The following is a 22,718-nucleotide window of genomic DNA, read 5'->3' on the forward strand; positions in this document are numbered from 1 at the left end:
CCTTAGCTTGTTTTTTAAGCTAAAGCCAGCCGAGGTTCTGCAAAGGCTCAGGGCTCCTGGCGCACTGTCAGCGGCCGTGGGCGGGCAAGCGACAAGACAGCGAGCCAGGGACACCCAGCGCTCCCCCAGCCCCGGCAGCAGCACAGACGCTGGCTCCAGCGCCAGATCGGATGGCAAAAAGAAAGAAAGAAAGAGCTTATGGTGCGGCAGGGCCAAAAAAACTGGGAGCAAGAACGAGCTGGTTCCCCCTGCGGGAGGGCTCCGCTCGCCTCTCCCCACACCGCCCTTGCCGATTCAGAGACTCGCAGAACCACCTAGGTTGGAAGAGACCGCCGAGCTCAGAGTCCAGCCCATGACGGGTCACCGCCTTCTGAACCGGACCCTGGCGCCGAGTGCCACGTGCAGCGTTTCCCTGAGCGACTGCAGGGACAGCAGGGACAGCAGGGACAGCAGGGACAGCAGGGACTGCAGGGACTGCAGGGACAGCAGGGACTGCAGGGACAGCCGCTCCGCCACCCGCCGCCTCCTCCTCCTCCTCCTCCCCGGCCCTACTCCTCCGCAGCGCCTGCGCCCGCCCGGACCGCCCGTGCGCGCCGCACGCGGAAACGGGCGGGCGGACCCTAAAACCCCGAGCCCCCGCGGCTGACGGGCAGGCTCCGCGCCCAATGAGCGCCGGGAGCGCCGTGGCGCGGGCCAATGGCGGGCCGGAGGCGGGGCGCGCCCGCGCGCGCTGGGAGCCCCGGTAACGCGCGGGCCGCGTGCGAGCAGCGCGGGGCGGCCGGGCCGGAGCTGCCGCGGCCCCGCACGCCATGAAGATCGAGGAGGTGAAGAGCACCTCGAAGACACAGCGCATCGCCGCCCACAGCCATGTCAAGGGGCTGGGGCTGGACGAGAGCGGCGCCGCCAAGCCGGCGGGGGCCGGGCTCGTGGGGCAGGAGAACGCGCGGGAGGTGAGCGCGGGGCCGGGCCCGCAGGGGCGGCTGACCAGTCCCGGACAGCGAGGGAGAGTCGTGCCTGGGTTCCTCCGCGCGGCTGCTGCCGTGTGAGACGCGATGGGGGCGGTCGGGGCTGCACTTGCTCCGCTCCCGCTTCGCGCAGGGACGGTGACGGTCTCCCGGGTGCCGGCGTAGAAATCGGGGTGCTACAGGCAACGGAACCGAGCAGAAGTCAGCAGGCTTGATGCAGATGGGGATTGGAGCATCCGCTTCCGTGCGCTGGCCGGATAAAACCACCACAGAATCACGCATTGGTTTGGTTTGGTTTGGTTTGGAAGGGACCTTAAAGACGAGGTCTCGTTCCGTGGGCAGGGACACCTCCCACCGGACCAGGGTGCTCAGAACCTCATCCAGCCTGGCCCTGAAAGGAGGTCTGTAGAGGATCTGCGGCTCAGGCAGCGAAGATTAATTTCTCGCTTTACTTTTAAACCTCTTTCTGTGCGTGGGACTGTGAGAGGGAAAAGGAGTCGGGGCTCACAGATTGAGTTTCGTTTTCTGTGGTTTTTAATGGCTGTGTCAGATAAAATGATTGTAGAAAGTACAATCTTTCTTTGTAAGATTTTTCTTTGTAAGACCTTTTCTTTCTTTTTGTGTGCATGACATTGAAATCTTTACTTTTTGTAAAACCTGTTATTTCTAAATACTTTAAGTAATGTTGGAACAGAAGATACTACAGCAGTACTTGTGTTAACGGTATAAATACTTGCTTAACTTACAGGCATGTGGGGTTATAGTGGAGCTAATCAAAAGCAAAAAAATGGCTGGCAGAGCAGTGCTGTTGGCAGGACCCCCTGGAACTGGCAAGGTATTATTTTTCTATTTTGTTACAAAATAAAGTATTTCCAAATCTGTTTTAATTTGTCCAAACCGTTTTAGGGTAGTGGTTACAAAGTGTTTTCATATACCAGATTTTTTTTCAATCAATGTATTGACGTAGTTTTCTGCTTGCTACTTTTGCTTTTGCGATGTCATCGGCACTGGCAGTACCCAGTGGTGTGTTCAGCATCTTTAATGTGAAACCACCTCTTGTAGGTTACTAAACACATCAGTAACAAGGGCTCTTAAAAAGTTTTAGAAGTTACTTTTTTATTAAAAGCCAGAAAAGTCTTTGCTTGGTTTGCTTTTTTTCCTCCATGCTATTTAGGCTTTTTGAATCTGTACCAGGTGTCAAATTCAAATAGCCAGTGTCATGTCTTCAGGGTTTTTTTAAAGTCGTTGGCCAAGGTCGCCTGTGTTGGAGGAGGGTTGTTACATGTGAGAAATATATGTCAGACAGAATAGTCTTAAATTGGTAGGTGATGTATAGAAGGTGATATAATGAGGAAAGTTAACTTTGTGCAAAAAGAATAGTTTCTTAATCCTCTTCAAAATTAATGTATAGGTTTTGTATTTTTTTTTTTCTTTTAAAGACTGCTTTGGCTTTAGCTATTGCTCAGGAACTGGGAAGCAAAGTTCCTTTTTGTCCTATGGTTGGAAGTGAGGTCTATTCCACTGAGATCAAGAAAACAGAAGTTTTAATGGAAAACTTCCGACGTGCAATTGGTAAGTTTCAGGAAGAGAAGAATGAAGTGTTTGCATGATACTTTGCTTTTTCCCAGTCATCTAAAAAGGAAAAGCTTTTCAGTGGTCAAGCCGTTTTCAGATTTTTGTATACTTAATTTCTTCAGTACTGATTCTAATTTAGTGAACCTCTTTCACACTTAGTGGAGTCAGGTTTTCTGTTTACAAACTGTAATTTAATTATTGTATTTTGGTTTATACTTCATCAAATTCTTCTCTCATCTGCCAGATTCACCTCTCCATTTTGCCTGTGACTGAATAAAGCTGAAAGAAAAAACAATTTTTAGTTTCTGACGTTAGCAGAAATACTTGTATACAGAAAAATGCTCTTCCTGTTTTTTGTTCTAGTGATTTCACCCTACTAAATTAACAGACTTAATCAGGGGCTCCCAAACAGCAGAATTAGCCTGACTTACTGTTCCAGTGAGCACAGAGAACGTTCCATGCCAACTAAATAAACACTGTAACTTAATGTCTTCCTCAATTCTATGGTACATTTACAAGTTTGATGTAAATTGGTTTAATTTGCAACACAACCTCAGTGACTATCTAAAATCTCTTTATACAGCTGCTGCTGACAGCTGATAAATGCAGATAGAATTGGCCCTTGTTTGTGTGAGGATTGGCTAAGGAGACCCCAGTTGATTTTAGTCCTGAAAGTATAACAGTAATTTTCCTGTTTCAGTACCATGTTTCCTCTTGGGCTTCATCTGGCAGCAGCAGGGTGAAGAAGTCTCTCAGTTCTTCAGTGAAACAAAAGTATTCCACTGACTTTTATAAGAAAGCAACTTTCAGTAGTCTCTGGTCTTCTGGTTACCATGAAACTGGCAGGGCCTGGGGGAGGGAAGCCTCAGTAGTCTGCAAAATTTCCTTGATGTGATGAAGTTCCCTGTCAGAGGTTTGGAAACCTGAACCAGCAGGTGGAACTTACGCCATCCCTGTTGTCATTTCTAGAGATAGCAGAGATTTAACAGCCAGCTGCATTGTTAGTTCCCTGCATTCCCTGAATGTCAGTGGAGAGACACTTCTAAACAAATATTAGTGTTAATGAAAGATGGAACTTCTTTTATTCCTTTCTGTTGAATTCCATGTCACATTTTCCTAACGCAGCCTTTATTAAATATTTTTATGGGTGTAAAAAAAAAGTCTCTAAATTATTTTAAAGGACAAATAATCACCATTTCTTATAACTAAACACTTTCCAGTTGGGTTTTAATCTCAGGTAGGTTTTAGCTTCCCTGCTTGGTAAAGAAATATTTTACAAGGGTGCATTTTTAAAAAAAATATTCTGTGCAGTGTAGTTGGGTCTGAGTGCAAGGGAAGCTTCAGGTCACACGTCTGTCAGTACTTGAAAGTATTCAGTTAGGTTTTATTGAGTTTTGTTTGTATGTCTCCTTGGTAGCAGGTTCTGTGTACATCATCATTGCTTCTGTCATGCAATTTGCTTTCAAGGGGTTTAGCCACCTAAATTTTTAAAAATTATCAGAGATTTTAACATCAAATTTTTTAATTAATGGTTGGGGTTTTTTCTTGGAAAGTACAGTCTGATTGGTTTGGATCACTTTATAAGAAAGTAGGAGTTACTCTGAGTTTACAGATTTTTTATTGTTGAGAGTCTTTTAATAACAGACTTGACATAGTCTCATGGCTAAGTAGTGTTTCAGATGCATTAAAGAGGTAATAATAAGTAAGAAACCTAAAAGGACAGAGTGAGAAATGAGGAGATCAAATTGTTGTATGGGTTAAAAGAAATTTAACCTGGGAGAGATGAATCCAGTATAGAGCTCATTAGCAGCTGGTGAGGATGATGATAACAGCTAATGTTAAGAGCTCAGTTGCAGTAAAAAACAACTGCTGCATTAGCCACTTCAATGCTATAATTGTTCCTTGTGTTGCCAAACTGTACCTGCCAATGACTTGAGCAAGCCCTGTTTAGCTCCATGGAGGGCTGTTGAACCAAAGCATGAGACAGCTCACAGTTGCTGCCTTGGATTTGTGTCTGATTTGGAAGTAGGAGATCTCTCTAAGAACTCCTCTGGGAATTAAGTTTGTAGTTGACACATACATGTTCATTTGAAATCAAAGGACAATCAGCAGCAAGTTCAAAGCATCAATTACCTTTGTTCAGATCACATTCATCTGTAAATATTTTCTACAGATGCCTCTCTAAGAGCACATTAGTCTGGATTAGGGGAAGGCTTCTGAAGCAAATCCCTGCGTTTGCCCTCGCTGACTTGGCTTTGACTTGTGTTGTGGAACAGAATGAACACATGAACTGGATTCTTTCCAGGTGAAACCAACTGGAAGATGCTTCGGCAGCATATAAGTCGTACCTCAAACACAAACAGGCTGCCACATTTTCAGAGCAGGGTAGAGCTTGTGCTGGAAGTTTAAAGCAAAACAAAGAGGACAAGCAAACCTGGTCTAGTTTGTGGCAATAGCAGTTTCAGGTGCAGATTCCCATGTTGCTTCACACTCGTTGCTTAAGAGCCTGTGTGGTGCAGCCTTGTCTAGGTCAGTTTTTTAACTCAGAGATTCATTAATTTCTGTCTGGTGTTTTGGCATACTTGAAGAACATTTTAAAAATTACCAAAATAAACTTTGTACACATTTTTTTATCTCATCTTAAGTAAGAGAAAGCAAACATTTCTTACCAAGAATTTGTCATGTTATTCACAGTTAGGCTGTTTCTCACATTTCAAATCCTGGTCTGAATTTGGGCCCAGTAGAGGGAGACAGACTCGTATTTGTCAGTTCTTTATAGCCTCCATCAGCAGCTCAAAATTACTGGTGAAGTGTCTGATCTGTTTCAAAGCAAAATGAAAAGTTACAGAACAAGCAGAGGTTTATAAAGTCACAATACCCTCAGACAGGGCAGGATGACTTCCTTATATCTTGTTACAGCCCATTCATTATTTTTGGTATGGCATGTGTGTCTCATAAAATACTTCATGGAGTTTCTTCAGATGTGGATTCTTTGAACTTCTGTGTAGTTAGAACATACGTAATTGTAGTGGTGGTGGTGATGATAGTGGGCTTGCTTTGAAACAGTCTGCCTATAAATGTCTTCAGCTCTATATTATTTATCAATTTAAAATAAGCTAGTTAATTACAGTAATTGTGACTAGAACAGAAGATAGCCAGATATTCTGATGATTGCTTGGCTGTATGAAAAATAACAAAGTGAGGATGTAATTTTCAGCTATTTTGAAATTTTAGCTATTTTAGCTAAGCTATTTTAGCTCAATTGCTAAAATAAAAAGTTTTTTATTAATTTACTTTTTTTCTTCTATATTTTTGTTAACTTTGCAGGGCTTTTTTGATGGTCCAAAAATTGTGTAAATTTCATATTTATGTCACTAGTTTCAGAAGGAGGTCTGTATTTCTGGCTTTAGCACAGGGAGCAAATCAAACAAATTTCCTCTTTGTGGGAGGGAAAAGAGACAGAGGGTCCTAACATTTGCTTCAAAAATTAATAATAAGGAATAGAAGAAAGTAATTTCTAAAAGTTTAATAAACTTCTTAGCAGGTCAGAACTTGGGCTGAGCTTCCATTCTGATGCATGGGATGGATAGTCTCACTTAATATGGAAGAAGAGAACAATAATTCATCTTTCTGTCTTTAAAAGTAAAACATTACCATGAAATGTAGGGCACCCTAACTATATATTACGTTTTGTTGACAATAAAGCAGCAGACTCATAAATGTATACTGAAGCCATTTAAAACAATTTCTTGCAGGGTTGAGGATTAAAGAGACCAAGGAAGTTTATGAAGGAGAAGTGACAGAACTAACTCCCTGTGAGACTGAGAATCCTATGGGGGGATATGGCAAAACCATCAGCCATGTAATTATAGGACTCAAAACTGCAAAGGGAACCAAACAGTTGAAGGTATGTGTGGTAGAGTCTCAGAGATTTCCTGAAGTATTTTGGGTTTGCAGCTTCTATTTTTAGCACTTATTTCCATTTTGAGCTCTTGATCCACTCTGACAAGTGGGGCTGCCAGGAGGCTGCTTTCTTTGGCTAGACAACTTTATCCTGACCGTTTATCCGCTTTATGTAGAATATTTAGATATTGGTCTTGTGTCCTGCTAATTGAAATAGGAGATAAACCCATCATCACTTGGTTAGCAGCTGCTATTTCTCTCTTTGTCAGCACTCACCTGTATGTCTTCAAGGAGTTAAAAGTGAGTTTTAATAGGAAGAGATCTTGATGCAATTTTGTAAATGACAAGTACCACAAAAAATGGGCTGAGTTGGCAATCTGAGCTTTGTTTTGTCTCAGTCTGTGATAAACTCTGACCCTGGCTATAAATTAATGTTCATGGTAATAAACATATGAGAAAGGCCTTGTTTGGTTTTGTTTTCGTGATTGTCAGGAACCAAATTTTTGAGGATGGCTTGGGAAATATTGTCTGTTTAAATATAAATTGCTCTTTCTGTCACATCTTTTCTTTCTACATGGGGTGTCATGCTCTAGTGAATATTTGATAGAGAACTGGAAATTGAGCTGGTGTGTTGCCAGCTCAGGCCCACTTTCCTTTTGTTTTCTTGTCTCCATTCAATTTCCCTGTCAGACTTGGAGAGAACTAAAAGCTGTCTCTGTTGTTAAGTATCATCTTTCATTTGTTCACTCAGAAAACAAGGAAATGAAGAGCAAAAGTGAATAAACATGTACCAGGAGAAACAAAGGCATCTAATATATTCCACACCCACTATCCCTCACAGAGCTCCACAGAGGATACGGACTTAAGAAATCATTGATTCATATATTCAATGCTATAGCCAGAATTTTTTATAAAAGTTTTCCTAGAAAGCTAGAGAACTACTGTTTCTTAGGTATAGATACATTGTGACATTACTCAGAGGTATGTTTTGTAGCTGGTACCATTATGTTTCTGGCACTGTCACTTCATTTTGGATAGCAGATTTTTTTGTAAGACAGTAAGTTCTGTGCATCTTCCAGATTTATTCCCTATCCCTACTCCAAACGTTACAGCTTTATAAAATCCTAGAGGTATTGTCAGGGTGAGTTGCAGTTTAATTTCGTCTGATGGGAGTGAGCTTCAAACTGAGTTTCTTTACCTTGATTACCATAACAATATGGAGCTGCTTTGATCAACTGTGCTGTTTGCTTGTCTCCAGCTGGACCCGAGCATTTTTGAGAGCTTGCAGAAGGAACGAGTGGAAACTGGTGACGTTATTTATATTGAAGCAAACAGTGGAGCTGTCAAGGTAAAACAAAATTCTGTACTTTTTTTGCAGGTGTATGTTTTTTGCAGATCTTTCTCTGCCTTTGTCAGAAGACTCTGATTTATTAACCTTACCTGACATGATATGGTTACATGGAAATTTTTAAAAAGAGCCCAGTGCTTTCCTTATCGAGAGAGAAAAGTCTCTTTTGCACCCAAAGGATGTGGCGATCTGGCTCACAATTAAGGTCATCTGGCAAGGAAGCTATCACTGATGCTGTCTTGATGAGTTTTCTTTTCTGTAAGATCAAGGCATTTCTAAGGGGAGAGAGGAAGAACCAAACAACTTTTAGTCATTTTCAGGCTGACATGTGCAGCGTATTTAATCTTTCTTTTATCACTCTGATATTTTCTCCACAAGATATATACATGTAGAAGGGAATACTGCATTAGTTAGCATTCTTTTCATATCTGATTTAGAAAGTGTATAGTGATACTTGCTGTTTAATGGATGAGCATAATATTTTCTATCATAATAAATCACCCACCTACAAAGAAGGTTCTCCCAATCTCTGGTTAATCTGTTGGATTTGTCCTTTAGCAAGAATTGCCTACAGTAAAAGAAGGGGAGAGAGGAGTAGGTAGAATATTGTTGCCACTGAAAATATCAGGTGTTTTTCAACAGAGTTTTTGAGCTTTGATCAGCAGATAGGGTATGCCTGTTGCTAAGCAGGGAGTGGGATGTCTGAATTGTCAGCTGAAGCTTGTCAGAACTGGAATTGTGAACTAACCATGTTATCAAATTCTTGTCACTCAAGGTTTTGGCATTGAAATTAATTCTATACCTGGGTTTCTCTTTTTTGTTCCTCAGAGGCAAGGCAGGTGTGATATCTATGCTACAGAATTTGACCTTGAAGCTGAAGAGTATGTTCCCTTGCCAAAAGGTGATGTGCACAAGAAAAAGGAAATTATTCAGGATGTCACCCTGCATGACTTGGATGTGGCCAATGCTCGACCTCAGGTATCAGACTTCACAGATTAAGTCTTTACAGAAAAGTTATTTGAGATAGATGTGATGTTACCAGAATAATTGAAATATAGGAAGTTGAGCTAACTCACCCTCAAAGATCCCACTGCAGGAAAAGCAGTAGGTGTTACACCTGGATGGCCAGTCTGGCTCTCCTCAGGGAGGTCATGCTGCAGCTGGCTGCCTCAGGGCCCTGCCATGGAGGTTAAAGAGGTTAAAGCAGTTGCTTCCATAGAATTCATGCACCTGGTCATGGAATACTGGTCAGCATAACACTCCTAGCACTACAGAGAACAGTCTGGGAGTTGTAAAACAGCTTCCACACAGGTATTTGGGATCCACCACCTTCACAGTTAATGCAAAATCTAGACCCTGCTCTCTTTCCCTCCACCGCTGTGCCCCATCACTTGCAGAAAAAGAGCATTGTGGGCTGTTGCCTTTGACCAGAAAAAGGGATTATTGCTTTCTCTCCAGAAGGAAAGCTGCCTCCAGGTGTGAGGTAGCAGCAGCCAGACCTGCATAATTTCATTTAATGGAAGTTCTGAATGCAGATTAATATATTCTGCTCTGTGTTTATGGTTTTATAACCATGAAATGGAAACTGCAAGGACTGTGATAAAAGGTGTCCTAAGTATTTTTGACTGCTGTGAATTCTCTTGATATTCTTACTTATTTCAGAAATGTTTTATAGCCACCTGTTAAACTTCTTTATGAATTTCAGCAGAGCTCTGCATGTATTGCAGCAAAAACCCCCAGAAAACAGAAGAATTACTCCTTGCCGTGTCTTCACATAAATCCGCTCTTGAGGGAATTCCATCTGTGTCAAAAGCAGAAGTCACTAACACGTTTAAAGGCTGGAATCCCTACAGTAAAACAATACAATTCTTTGACTTACTCAATTTCAAAATAAGCCTCTTTTTTTACAAAAAAAAAAAAAATCATGGTATTAAAAAGTTATACAAAATTTAGACTAATTCTTCCTCTGTTGACAGGCTGAACACCTACTTTGTATGCAGGCAATCCAAGTTTCTGTGTTCCCTGACAATTTCATTCCTTAAGAGTTCCTCTGTGACAGTTTTTTCAAGAGAGACTATCTCATTTTGATTTTTTTATGCTCTCCAAATGAGCAAGGATGAGGGGGTAGCTAGGTGGTTGTGTTTAGACTACTCCTGTGAGGTGAGGTGAGCTAAACTTTGACAGATTATCAAAGACTGCTGCTATAAAGTATTGAGTTAACTCTAAGAAACAACTTCTTTAACCAGTCCCTGATCTATAAAATTCCCAAGGTTTGTGCTTACTACATGACCTCAAAGCTGATCTGTCACTTTGTTTTCCTAGGGAGGACAAGACATCCTTTCTATGATGGGACAGTTGATGAAACCTAAGAAAACTGAAATTACTGGTATGAAACCTGTATGGCATTTTGAGATTATATAATCTAGGTGTTTTCCAGTTAGAAAAGGATTAAAAATAGAGTTACTATAATTAAATGAATGCCTACATAATACATATTCATAAATACTCAGTTTTCCAGAAGCAGTGATACAGTTGCTAGAATTTCAATGGCTGGAGACAGTACAAGTTACTGGTTCATGCATGTAGTGGTAAAATGTATCCAGAGCTCTGCACCCATCTTCCTGGGGAGAGGTCAGAATGCCAGTGCCTATCCTACAACATTCCTGCCACAGTGTGAAGTTCAGGCTTTCCACAAAGAGCCAAACTGAATACAGCAGTAATACACAAATTCTAGAAAGTGATGTAGCAGTCGTACTGAATCTTAGTGGAGAAGAAGAATGACACCTCTGTAACAACTAAGGACATCATCCTCCACGTGCACTGCTGCTCTTCCCACCTGCAGGTCTTTGCAGAAAACAGTATCTACAGACAGATCTGCTCTCCTTTTTGCTTTGAAAGAAACGATGCTTCACTAAGTTACTATTTAAATTTAAATCAAAATCTGTTTGAATACCTAACTGAATGGTCATCTTTTGAAGTATTTTGTCTGTTCCAGAGGTTGCTTTAGTTATTTTAATACCAGATATATTGATGTAACATCTGGCATAGCTTTGAGAGCAGTAGGTTCACAGAAACTTACATAGCCTTTTTTTTTATTATTTTATTTTTTGGTTAAACACAACTTCTTTGCTGAAATAGAGTAGCAAGATTTCATTCTTTCAGTGATGTTCTTTTCAGCCATGCTTGGAAACTTCAGTAAGTTTTGTGTTTAAAATGAAGTTTGACTTGACTTCTCCACCCCTACCAAACTCCACAAACCTACAATAATCAATTTTTCACGTGTGAGTATTCAGTTAGAAATATTTTGTTGCATAGATACCTCTCCAACACAGTTTGCAAATGCCACAAAATTTTAGAGTCACATTTATTTTCCTTGTGGCAGTAAGATACCAAACCATGGAAAAGTTCAAGGAGAATTTTCCTTGCTTCAATACTTACTCTCTGACCTAAAGTTCACTAGCAGAACAACCAACAGTTTCTTTTTGTTCTCAGACAAACTTCGAGGAGAGATAAATAAGGTGGTGAACAAATACATCGATCAAGGTATTGCAGAGCTCGTGCCAGGTGTGCTCTTTGTGGATGAGGTTCACATGCTGGATATTGAGTGTTTCACATACCTGCACCGAGCACTGGAATCTTCTATTTCCCCCATTGTCATCTTTGCTTCCAACCGAGGAAACTGCATTATCAGGTATGATGTCTAGACTTAATTTGCCAGTTTGCATTGTTCCAAAAACCTTGGAATTACCTGCATCAGTAGAGTTACAATCTTTGAAGGCTTTAGTCTCTGACACTGACACCTGTGATAATCCTCTGCATGAGTTGCAAGCTGCATGGGTGCTCAAGAACTGCTCATGAGCTTCATGATGGGACAAGCACTTAACACCAGGCTGACTGGAATTCCTCCTTTCCTCCTCTAACAGTCTCTGAATTGTTTCACTCCTGGGCGATCTGTGACAGTTACTGTTCTCATTGTATACATCAGTACATCTGTTACCTGGCACATTAGGGACATCAAAAGCACCAGAGCTACAAACCTCTAATACCATTGTTTCCTGCTCTGCATTATTTTGCTGCTTGCTATCCTAATTCCATCAGACTTCAGCGTCTTGTTCATACTGGTAAAGTGTGTCACAGTTCAGCCTCTCCCTTTTCCTGCTATGTTGGTCTGGTGTTTTGTGATTCTTCTAACTTTTCAAACAACTTGTTTTTCATTTCCACCTCACTTTGATATTTTGCACCCACAAAAAGCATTCTTTGCATGTTCAGTAAAAGTTCTCTCCTCTTTCAGAGTCTTCTGTAAGTTCTACTACTAGTTTGTGGTCTAGGTCTAATTATGTCTAAACAAGCTGTCATTAGCAATGATTGCTGCTCTTTGAATTTATTTAATTCAGCTGTATAACCAGCTTTTCCTTTCCCTCATAGTGGCTCATCTGGTATTAATCTTTCTCTGTTTGCATTGCTTAGAAGTGAGAATAAGCCCTTCAAAAATGTTTAAGATGGACATTACTGCACTCTCTTTGCAAAGATATAAAAAAGCTGCCTTGTAAAAGTAAAGGAAGTAGAGATCTGTCAGCGTGGATTCACTGCAGATCTTGTTCTGAAAAAGCTGTGATTTAAGAAAGGAAATTTTCCATATAATAGTGACATCTAATACTGGAGAGCCATGGCCAGAGCTGCAGCTACCTAAATACCAGCACTTCACTGTTTTTACTGCCACCTGTGTAATTCTCATAAATGAAATCTGGGTATCTTTTGACTTCACAGTAAATTACAGTGGTCTTGGGAAACCAAGAGTGCATGTGTGTGTAGGCTTTGCTGTTGGGTGTTGTATGTCAAACAAATAAAATGCTTGGGGATCTAGATCCTGCCCCTGTCCTTCATACAGAGACCTAAACCTCTCAGTTTGCTGGCTTGCAGGCATGGAATGTAAACCACTGAGTTATTTACTGGAGGGACTGGGGAGAGAATGGCTTGCTCAGCAACAGGGGATATTCTCCAAATGGATAAAAGTATATATAATTTCTGCTGATACTGCTAAACAACTTAGTAAAAATGATTTGTTCCTTGCTGGAGGATACCTTGGAACATTAGATAAGGCTGTATTGTGAGATACAATACAAGAGAGCACCTCTCACTATATTTGAGAGGCATATTTAAGAGCTCCAGCAATAGTGTTTGTTTCCCTGGGGCTGTCTGGAATGAACCTTAGACTAGAATGTTTCCTGTCTGACCCAGGGGTTGTGTGTCTCTGTGGACACACAATTGTAAACTAGTGTAGTCACTCTTTACTGATTTTACCCAAACCAGTGTACTGAACTCACAGTAGTGTCTGCTTTCTTTCTGTTTGGTTTCTCCTCTAGAGGCACAGAGGATATCGTGTCTCCTCATGGAATACCACTGGACCTGCTGGATCGAGTCATGATTATCCGAACCATGCTCTATACTCCCCAAGAAATGAAGCAGGTATGCACAGGATTTTAAAGAGCTTGTTACAAGTCCCCAAAGTTGTGCACAGCTTCTGCCTAGTCTGTTACTGTAGAGATGCCTGACTCTGGTCACCAGGGCTTGTGCCAGAAAGTTTCTTGCTTGTTAAAAGGCTGCTTCTCTAGGAGTCAGTACAGTGAGCTGGTTAAAACTGCACACAACTTCTCTGACTCCCAGCCACTGAGGAGTTGCTAGGCACAGGTGGAGCTGAAAGTGGCACCTCACTTGCAGGAAGGGATGAATTGTTAGCTAAAGCAGTCTTTTGCACAGATGTGCTTTCCATGGCTTGTAGATTTCAGCAGGTAGTGCTTTTTCAGTTGGTATAAGATGAAGTGTCACATGATGGGATCTTCTGTCCCAGACCTCAGGCTTTTCCCTGACATGAGAGGGATTGAGGAATACAACCTCATGTGCTGCATTTTTGCCTTTGTGCCCTGTATTGTAGCTTTAACCTACTGGGGCTGTCTCTTGAAATGGGGAGAATTTTTATGCTTCTAGTTAAGTTTGGAAATGGAAGCACAGAAAGTGTTGCAGAGATGCTCTTCCAAATGCCTGGAAGTTTTCCTGTGGGGCCATCACAGTGTATTGTGTATTGATTATAATGCTTGGTGCCATTATGATGCACCGTGTCAAAGATTCCCCCTCGTTAGCCTCTCAGTGCTGGGAAGTGACACAATGCAGAAGACATTAGGGTTTACCTTGTCAATTCTTTGTATTATTTAAGAGATAGTGTCAGTGGAGGAGAGTGTTATGCCAGATAATGGTCTCCTGCTGCTGGAAAGGTGCCAAGGTGATGTGGATGCATTTATGGAACAGAGGCAAAGCTTCATTTCGCTTGGTTTGAGGAGCTTTTCATTGATGATGTCCTGAGCTGTTCTCAGGATGATTTTTTTAGTACCTAAAGGACACTTTGAGGCATTGTGGTGTAGATTGCAGTAGAAGCAGCCCAGTGATTTAACATTACAATTAAGTTTAGTCTGCAAAACAAGTATTCATGTCTGATTTTTACTCAACCTGGGGCAGTTAAAGACTGTTTGGATTTCCCTGTAGTGTAAGTGAACTCTGTGTAGTTAGTGCTGTAGTACCATTCAGGTAAGACACTTTCTCAGTGCTGATGTTCAGAAGAGCTGGGTAAGTGCTGTGATTTCCACCCTCCCCGGGGCTGAAGGAAAGGAAGTGCTCACAGTAGCATTGAGTTCAGACATTTGGAATCATGTTCCCATAGTCAGATAATCTCATCTTTCCTTAAATTAAGGCTTTGGAATGGCAGCTTCTCATGGGAGAAGAGGAGGAGCTATTACACTTTGGCTTCTAACTAAGTACAGTTGGGTGGGGGTAAAAACAAGGCATAAGTAAGTTCTCTATTCTTGCTCTCACTTGTCTTTCATGTTAGGAAGAAGTTTCTGCTGCTGAGTCTCTGCGTGAGACTCTTTACCTTCACTATAGACTCCTTTATCAGCACAGAATCTGGTCATGTATGTACTGGAAGTTTGTTCATAACCAGTTCAAAATATTTTTTTTTGTCCATGTTGATAAAGTAGAAATCCATTGTGAAGTGCTGCTCTGAGACAAGACACACACAGTAACTTTAGTGCAACCAGAATAGGTAAAAAATTCACTTTTATGTTTATTCTAGTCAGGTGGTGTTGTATTCAAACTTTTTTGCATATGTGCATCCTGTTGGATATTAAAGGTTGTAACTGAGATGTTTTAATGTTCCTAATGTATTTCACCTGATAAACACTTCTTTTCCTATTCCATAGTAAATGCATATGTGGTGGATTAATGGCTTGGGCACTAGTCCTTATGTAATGTTCTACCAGGTTACTAGATAAAAAGTTATTCTACAAATATTGTTAAAGATGTGGCATTCAAAACCTTGTTTGTAGCAGAGGAAGAACAAAGTAGCAGTGTTTGAATGAAGGGAATGGGATCTCTAGGTGATGTACAGGTAAAAAAATCTTCAACCTGAAATTGCAATTGGCAGCAGCATTGCCAATATTCAGTGCACATATCTTAGCACCAACTTTCTGCCATTTCAAGCCCCTCTCTTACTGTGCTCCCCGAGCGCATTTTTATGGCTTTAATTTAAACGAGTGCTTCTTGATATCTTGTTTACAAAGCTGCCAAAGTGAAAAATACCTGTATTATATGAGGCTTGCAGTTCCAGAGTTATCTCTGCACTACAACACAACATCATTATCCAGTCTGCCCCTTATCACTCAGCTGGTAATACAGACTACCGAGAGACTTGTGCCACTTCTTTTACAGCTTTATATGCTCAGGCTTATTGGTGATATCTTCCTCTCCAACTTTGTAAAGATCTTCAAACTGGTACAAGCCTGAGACTGTTCTTGAAAGATTAGATTCTTCTTAGTGATTTTTTTTTTCCTTCTTGAAGGAATAGGTGAATCATAGAAAGTAACTTTTTGATTTATTTTACTATCTTCTTGTCAATTGAATAAAAAGCGTGTTGAGAGCTTCTAAGGAAAGGGTGTAGCTTTCTGTAGGGCTTTTTGGAGGGCTCTTCTGTACAGCATCAGTGATACACTGCAGAATTCAGTAACTGGTGTAGCTATCCAGAAGCTTCTAGCTGCCACTAACTTCTAACATACATTTTCTTAGAGAAGTTCTCATATTCTGCTCCTTATTAGTAGATAGGCTTTGCTAAGTGTGCAGAGTTACCGTGAAGGGTTAGCAGTCCAGATGTGTTTCTTTGCCTTCCTTGTGTGATAACAGTTTTTTTAACATTATATTTGCCTGTTTGAAGTCTTTGAACTCTACAAATTCTGGTTTAGTGGTAAGTTACGCCAGGGTAACTCTCCACACCATCTTGTCTTGTAGCATGTCTCATCTCTAAGCTGATAGTTTACAGATACTAAGTTAAGTAATTTAGCATGTTAATTGATGGGCACATACCTCACTTACTCTTCCCAACAGATCACAAAACTTCGTGCTCAGACAGAAGGGATTAATATCAGTGAAGAAGCTCTAAACCACTTAGGGGAAATTGGTACCAAGACAACCCTAAGGTAAGTTGGGCACAGTTTTCTATTGAGCATGCCTGGGTCTAAAGCCACTGTAGGATATCTCACTGTTGGAAGCAGACAAACCTCTCCTTTACAATGTCATGGTCTGTTAACAATTGTTAAAAAGAGAGTGGTAATGCTCCTCTTTTCTTCTTTAAAGAATGAATGTGCAGGAGTGCTTGCTGACTTTCTCATACTCCTGGTAGAGCTGTGTTTCCTAGCAAATGTCCCACCTCTCTGTATCATCAGTTTCCTGGGATGCACTGAATTGTAATTACTCATCTGCCTCTGTTTGATCACAGGTATGCTGTGCAGTTGCTGACCCCAGCTAACCTGCTTGCCAAGATTAATGGGAAAGACAGCATTGAGAAAGAGCATATTGAAGAAATAAATGAACTTTTCTATGATGCTAAATCCTCAGCAAAAATCTTGGCTGATCAACAGGAGAAGTACATGAAATGAAAAGCTTATCATATTCCATGCTTTGAAGTAGCTTTAACCCTTTGCCAGGACTGGCTTAGTTATTGAATGAGAAATGTTAATGGTTTGTCTCTTTTGGGACTGAAGAATATTTAAATGTTGGACTGCTTTGTCAGTATCAAGTATCCCTGTTTCATTATCAACAATAAGATGCTCCATGGTTTGTGTGTAACATCTTAGTCTCCCCTTTATCAGTATACGTGACATTAGTAGCTCTTGGCCCATCAGTTTTGTCTTTAGATTTCATTACGGAAGAGCTCCAACTGAAGTTGATGCTTAAGAACAGTCTATTTTCTTTATGAATCCTGTTTTAAAATAGTTTCCTTTTACAGAAAATTTTTTGGTTTTGAATCAAAGTTTGTCTGAAGTGCTTTATAATAAAACATGTCAAGAATATTAGAAGTGTGTGTTTGTTCACTCTGGGTGTTGACCTAAAAACAGTCAAAATAAATTGGAATTAACAAAGCCAAATATGAGTGAAATAGATCTGCAACATAAAAATAGATTGCAGCAAAGAGAAAGAGAGATTGGGACCTTTTGAAAGTGTTTACTTCTTTGTAGGGTTTGGGTTTTATTTTCTGAAGACTTCCTTAGAGAATGCAGAAATACATAATCATTATCTTAGCCCTATTTGAAGCCTTTCCCCCAGAGAAACAAATTTTTCTTGGGTTTTCCTAAAGCAGATTAAAAAAAAATCATTTCCATTGTGATTAGCTATTTTTTGCACTATCCCCACCTTGATTACACAGAAGCAGGAAAAATTTTCAAACTAAAACTGAAATCCCTCTCTGCTCAGTTTGGATGAACTTCAGCTTAGTCTCATGTTCACAGTTGTGTGAAGCATGGATACCCGATTGCTTTACAGCACTTTGAGGTTAAATGATTAATGATTTAGATCCCTGTAACACTGAAATACAAATCTCTGTAACCACATAAATGGATGTATTGGAGAAAAAACATAGAACCCTTATCAAGTGACTAACCTCACATTCCTTATTGGACCCTTAGGGATTTAAAACTCTGTGTGCACTACTTAAATAAGCATTTCTTGGGGTAGGGTGGGAAAAATAGTAATTTATCACGGGAGGCAAGGTATAAATTCCTTTTTAGTATCTGCAAAGTGAAGAGGATGAGTTTTTAATTAACTCATCAAAATTTTAATCTGTGTTCCTGAATGAGACACTGCCCCACAAATACCAAACATACTCAGCCTTCCGTGAGTCCTTCACAGGAAGTCAGTGGTTCCTCATGTGGGGAGAATCTCAGTAATGGCAAATTAGGCAGACACAGGCCTTTGAGGGGGGGGTTGTTGTTTTGTTCTTAAAGGTGAAATCTACCTCTGTTATTAATTTTGCTTTCCTAAGAGGTTTTCTTCTGAGACTTTGTGATAGTTAAAGAAGCTAAAATTATCACAAAGCCACAGCATGCACATTTGTATAAAATAACTTACATGGGTTAATTGATACATACCAAATGTAACAAAGCTCCCTTGTTAAATTGGGGAATTCTGCCTCCTAAAACATGCAGAAGCTCAGTCATCATCTCCTTGGGGAAGGAGTCCAGCTGCTAAAAATCTCTGTCCTCACCCCTTTATGCTCTAGAGGCTTGTCTCTTCCTTGTGCTGAAGTGCTGTTAGTGGAAATTGCTAATGATTTTTCAGCTCCAGTAACTGTGGACTGGACAGCAGAGTCTGCGGGGGAGAAAAAAATAGAGCTGGAAGGAAGCTGGGTGGTTTGGATTAAATAATGTTTTGATCATATTCTACCATCTCAGTCATGTAAAGACCTGTCCCATTCTTCAAAGTAAAATTCAGTACTCTTGTCAGCCAGCCCTAATTAGCTTTTGTACTTTAAATAATCTACCTACTCCTTTCTCTACATCTGCAAATAAACAATAATGACAGATAGATTTAATGAATTATTTTTGGTTTATCTGTGAATATTTTTGGCCAAGAAGCATTCCTACTTTCAAACCTAAAAATCTGCTCTCCTACTAACTACAAATGAATAAAGACTGCAATTACACCAGCAGAATAATTTTCACAGTGCTTCTAAAATCTCTTTTTACTGTGGCTGGATGGCACATTCTGTTTTAGTGCTATGGCAGCATGGAAAGAGACACGGTGAATTAAGCTGCTGCATGATCAAAATGGAACCTTTTTTTCTGTTGCAGTTTGAATGTCCTTGGCAATGATGAATGCAGTTATTTAAGAATATAAGTACCATTTTTCTTTGAGTTTTCTGAAATATCTAACTGATCAATTTAGAAAGAAGTTTGAATAAGCTCTAAATTCTGAATGCCAGAGCAGTTTAAAGGCCCAATCAACATTTGATGGTATTGGCTTTTCAGTGATAAATTTGTCTCTGTTCACTCTGCAGCAAAAGACCTACTGGGGCAGTGAAGGGTGGATTTCCTAGAGTACTGAAATCTTAAGACCACTGTTCCACTTGCCATCAGCAGGAAGGGGCAGAAACTCTTTTTTCTACTTTAGCAAGCCAGTTGTTTCTTTGCTTGCAAAATGTTCTTTATAAAAATTCAAACTCTGTAAAACTGGGGAGAAATATGTTCTCACAATAGTAATACAAGTGATTCGCTGTAAAACTCAAGCTGGGTAGCCTGCCAGACCTCAGATACAAGCAAAGACCTGGGAAGAAGTGAACTGTGTGCCACACACTGCAAATAAGTAGCTCCATCCGACCCTGGTTTCAAAGCAGACTTCATGACTGATGGTACCTGTCACTTGAGACTGACTGCAGGTACAAGTGTTCTTTAGGAAGAAAACAAGATCTCAAAATACACATGGGTGGAAAGCAGCAGCAATCAAACTAAATCTCTTTTCCCAAACCTTGAGCAATTAAAAAAAAAAAAAAATCATTACATCATCATGTAAGACCATTCTTACATCTGCCAAGTCTGTGGCAGAGCAGTGGCTGGTCCCAAAGAATCCCCAGGAAGGAGCAAGGACCCTTCTAACAGGCAGAACTTGGTGCAGAGAGTGCTCAGGAGGGGCTGCTGTTAGCCACAGGTTTTGCTCCCAGAAGGGCCCCACTTTTCCCTTCTGCACCTTCATTTCTGTAGAGCAAACAAGCCCCTGCAGGGCCCTGTCCCGGGTGCCACCTCTCTGATGGCCATTAAGTGCCATGGGAAGATGAAGAGCTGTGGTACAGAGGGAAAATCCTTCCACTCTGAATGGTGAGCCAATGTTTATCTAGCCTATTAAGTGACGTCCAGCAGACTTACTGGTGTCAAAGCTTTGCCCATGAAAAAAGGTCTTTCATATTACTGATAAAAATAGTTCTTTTGAAAGTATCACTGCACCGTATACAATAGGTACTGCCCAAAGATCTTCAGAAAAAGTAGAAATACTTCTGACACAAAGCTACCCCTTGAAGGAGGAAGGCACAGGCAGTAAGGAACATTCCCACCAAATAAGCTTGGTTATTAATATTAAACATGAAAGAACAAACTATTATTTTAATTATTTTCTTTCTATTTTCCACAAAGGTTGCACTTGATGCATTAATCTTCTCAGGGAAGTTTTTACGACCGATTGCCTACACACTATGAGAAGTTTCTCCATCCATTACTTGCAGGGAAACGGGTCCTGCTGTATAGGAAAATATTTGTTACATCTTATCAGGGTGACACATAATCTAACAACAATTACAGCAAGCCCATATTTTGTACTATTTCGTTTTCAACGTGAAAAATAGTTCTAATATTAAACCTGGGGTGGGTGGGGGGTCTAGTAACCAGTTGAATATTATAAGCTATGATTTCCTTTCAATGTGGAGCAATGCCACACTTGGCTCCTGCTCTGAGACAGTGGATACACATAAATCCAGTGCACATAAATGCACGTACAGTGTACGTGCTTCCTATGCAGATGCCATGGTCTGGTAGTACCTGAAAGTTGATTCCTCCTGTTTATACACACTGAGGGCAGAAATTGCCCTGTCTTTAGTTTTCATGTGGCCAAAAGCATTTAAAACAAAATTAACCTTCAGGGGAAAAATGGGAGATAGTCTGAAAGCTAACCCAGCCAGGAAACCACCACTGTCAAGAAAACTCAAGACTATACACATCCTGAAAACTTCCCATCTCAAAATTTGGTCCAGATACCCTCAGTGGAAAATACTTTTATTCCCTTGTTGCATTGGCTTTTACCATTTGAAATTAGGGTACCCACAAACAGCACCAGGGTGAATGCAGCAGCTCAGAGCATGGTAAGAGTTTTGCTGCGGCTCAGCAGGCACAAGGCACAGGTACAACCTTACCTCAGGCTGCAGGATGGCCAGAGGACGTGCTGGTCACACCAGTGACCTGTTTTACTCCCTGCAGGGCCAGCAAAACATTGGCTTGGGAAACCCTTCCTCTGTACCAATGCCTGCACACACAGTTGGAGTGTGAGATACATCAGTGTTCCTCAGGCTGGGAAACACTTCAGAGAGGTGAAGATGATGATGCTTTTTATTTCTTTTGACAGAAGATACCCTGGTATTCAAGAGTCATTACCAGCAGGAGATCATTTTAAACTCCACTGTTCTCATCCAGCCTCATAGCACCCTGAAGCAAACAGGAGCTTTTCCTGCCTAAAATTTGGTATCTTTAAAAGGAACAAGCTCTGCCATGCTCTGCACCAGCTCTGGGAGCTGGGCATAAGCACATTTTGGCTCTCGGCTCACAATTTGTATCTCTTCTGCCAATTAATAGCTTTGGAGCCTGTACATCCATGTACATTTTTAATTGTGCATGTCAAAGTGAGTCATTGATACCAGCAAAGCAATAGCAGTGATATCCTGGGAGTTACAGCCACAAAATCTTTTTAGTGGCAATGTTTGGATAAAGTGAGCAGGCCAGGAAAAGAATAGACTTTTTTTGTCCCTTAAACAACAAAATTAAGAATTAGTTATTTTTATTACAAGATGTTCTAAACAACCTTCACTTGGGTTTTTTTTTTTTTTTTTTTGGGTACCAATTAAGGATTTCCAAACTGAAGAGGACACTTTACCTTGTGACAGTGCAGCCTGCACAGCACTGCTGGGCTCCCAGCCCTGATCCCCAGACCTGGCACCAGGCTCCCAACTCCACTGGCTGACGGCCCCATGACTCTGCCAGTAGCCAGGGGGAGCTTGTGATGGTTTTCTGGTGTAAAACCAGGCAAGCAAGGGTAAAGAGGAGAGATTGGAGCACGTTTCAGACTGGAAACCAGGCATAGGAACATAGGAAGGGGCACAGGGAGAGCAAAGAAGCAAAGAGCACGCTCACATCTGCAGCTGATACTTGCTTTCATTCCCAAGGAAAGTTCAAATTCCTGAGTCTGCAATGAAAAGTGGGAAAATGGCACAACTTGAGGTTTTACTGCCAGCTCAGTGTGGCCTCTGATTCCACTGATCGTGCAGATCCTGTCTCCTGTGGGAAGCTGGAATCCACAGGGAATGTTGAAGGCAGCTGCCATGAAAACAACATCCAGGCTGAGCTCAAGCAGCACAGAAATAGTCAGTGAGGCCAGCCATGGCTCCTGGGCTTTGGGAACACAGTGGTGCCAAGACCATCGGCTCTGCCCTCACCCAGCCTTGGGCAGAGCTCCTGGCAGAGGCTGCTGCCATGCAAGCAGGGAGAGGGGGTGGCACTGGCCTCCCCACAGCAAAAGTCATTTGCCTGTTCAGGACATTTGTCAAGCAAGTGTCAGCAAGGACAAAAGCAGCATTCCCAGCACATGCCTGATCCTCTGGAACTGGGGCACTGTCCCTGCAATTGTCACCCCACCAGTGCACTGAACTCCCCAGCCATGACAAGCTCTGCCTTAGAGGGTGCTCAGCACACTTGATGTGTTCTGTGTCAATGATTCATCCCCTTGGTGCCTGCCCTGCTGTTTTCTGCCCTGGGGTATTATTTCTCCTCAAAAGCAATGACGGTAACCTCCAGGGA

The 22,718-nt window shown here is 41.3% G+C and overlaps 1 protein-coding gene and 1 long non-coding RNA gene across 2 annotated transcripts; one reads left to right on the forward strand and one right to left on the reverse strand.

Moving 5' to 3' along the window:
- The first annotated feature begins 711 nt into the window (after positions 1-711).
- Positions 712-17,181, forward strand: RUVBL1 (RuvB like AAA ATPase 1). Its single transcript, XM_068201937.1, has 11 exons — positions 712-950; positions 1,714-1,800; positions 2,405-2,537; positions 6,296-6,447; positions 7,702-7,791; positions 8,620-8,769; positions 10,114-10,177; positions 11,284-11,482; positions 13,155-13,257; positions 16,219-16,310; positions 16,610-17,181. Exons 1-11 carry the CDS (start codon positions 810-812, stop codon positions 16,767-16,769), a joined length of 1,371 nt encoding a protein of 456 aa, XP_068058038.1. The 5' UTR covers positions 712-809; the 3' UTR covers positions 16,770-17,181.
- LOC137480693 (uncharacterized) lies at positions 17,040-20,996 on the reverse strand. Its single transcript, XR_011003035.1, has 3 exons — positions 20,694-20,996; positions 18,258-18,477; positions 17,040-17,218 (listed from the first exon to the last, which is right to left on the reverse strand). It is a non-coding gene; the product is annotated as an uncharacterized lncRNA (long non-coding RNA).
- Between the last annotated feature and the right edge of the window lie 1,722 nt (positions 20,997-22,718).

This window comes from Anomalospiza imberbis, chromosome 11, assembly GCF_031753505.1.
Source record: "Anomalospiza imberbis isolate Cuckoo-Finch-1a 21T00152 chromosome 11, ASM3175350v1, whole genome shotgun sequence".
NCBI classification, from domain to species: Eukaryota; Metazoa; Chordata; class Aves; order Passeriformes; family Viduidae; genus Anomalospiza; species Anomalospiza imberbis.

Coding starts and splice junctions, on each gene's coding strand:
- RUVBL1 (XM_068201937.1), top strand. CDS start 810: ATGAAGATCGAGGAGGTGAAGAGCACCTCGAAGACACAGCGCATCGCC. Junction 2,538..6,295: donor AAACTTCCGACGTGCAATTG/GTAAGTTTCAGG, acceptor AATTTCTTGCAG/GGTTGAGGATTAAAGAGACC. Junction 13,258..16,218: donor CTCCCCAAGAAATGAAGCAG/GTATGCACAGGA, acceptor TCTTCCCAACAG/ATCACAAAACTTCGTGCTCA.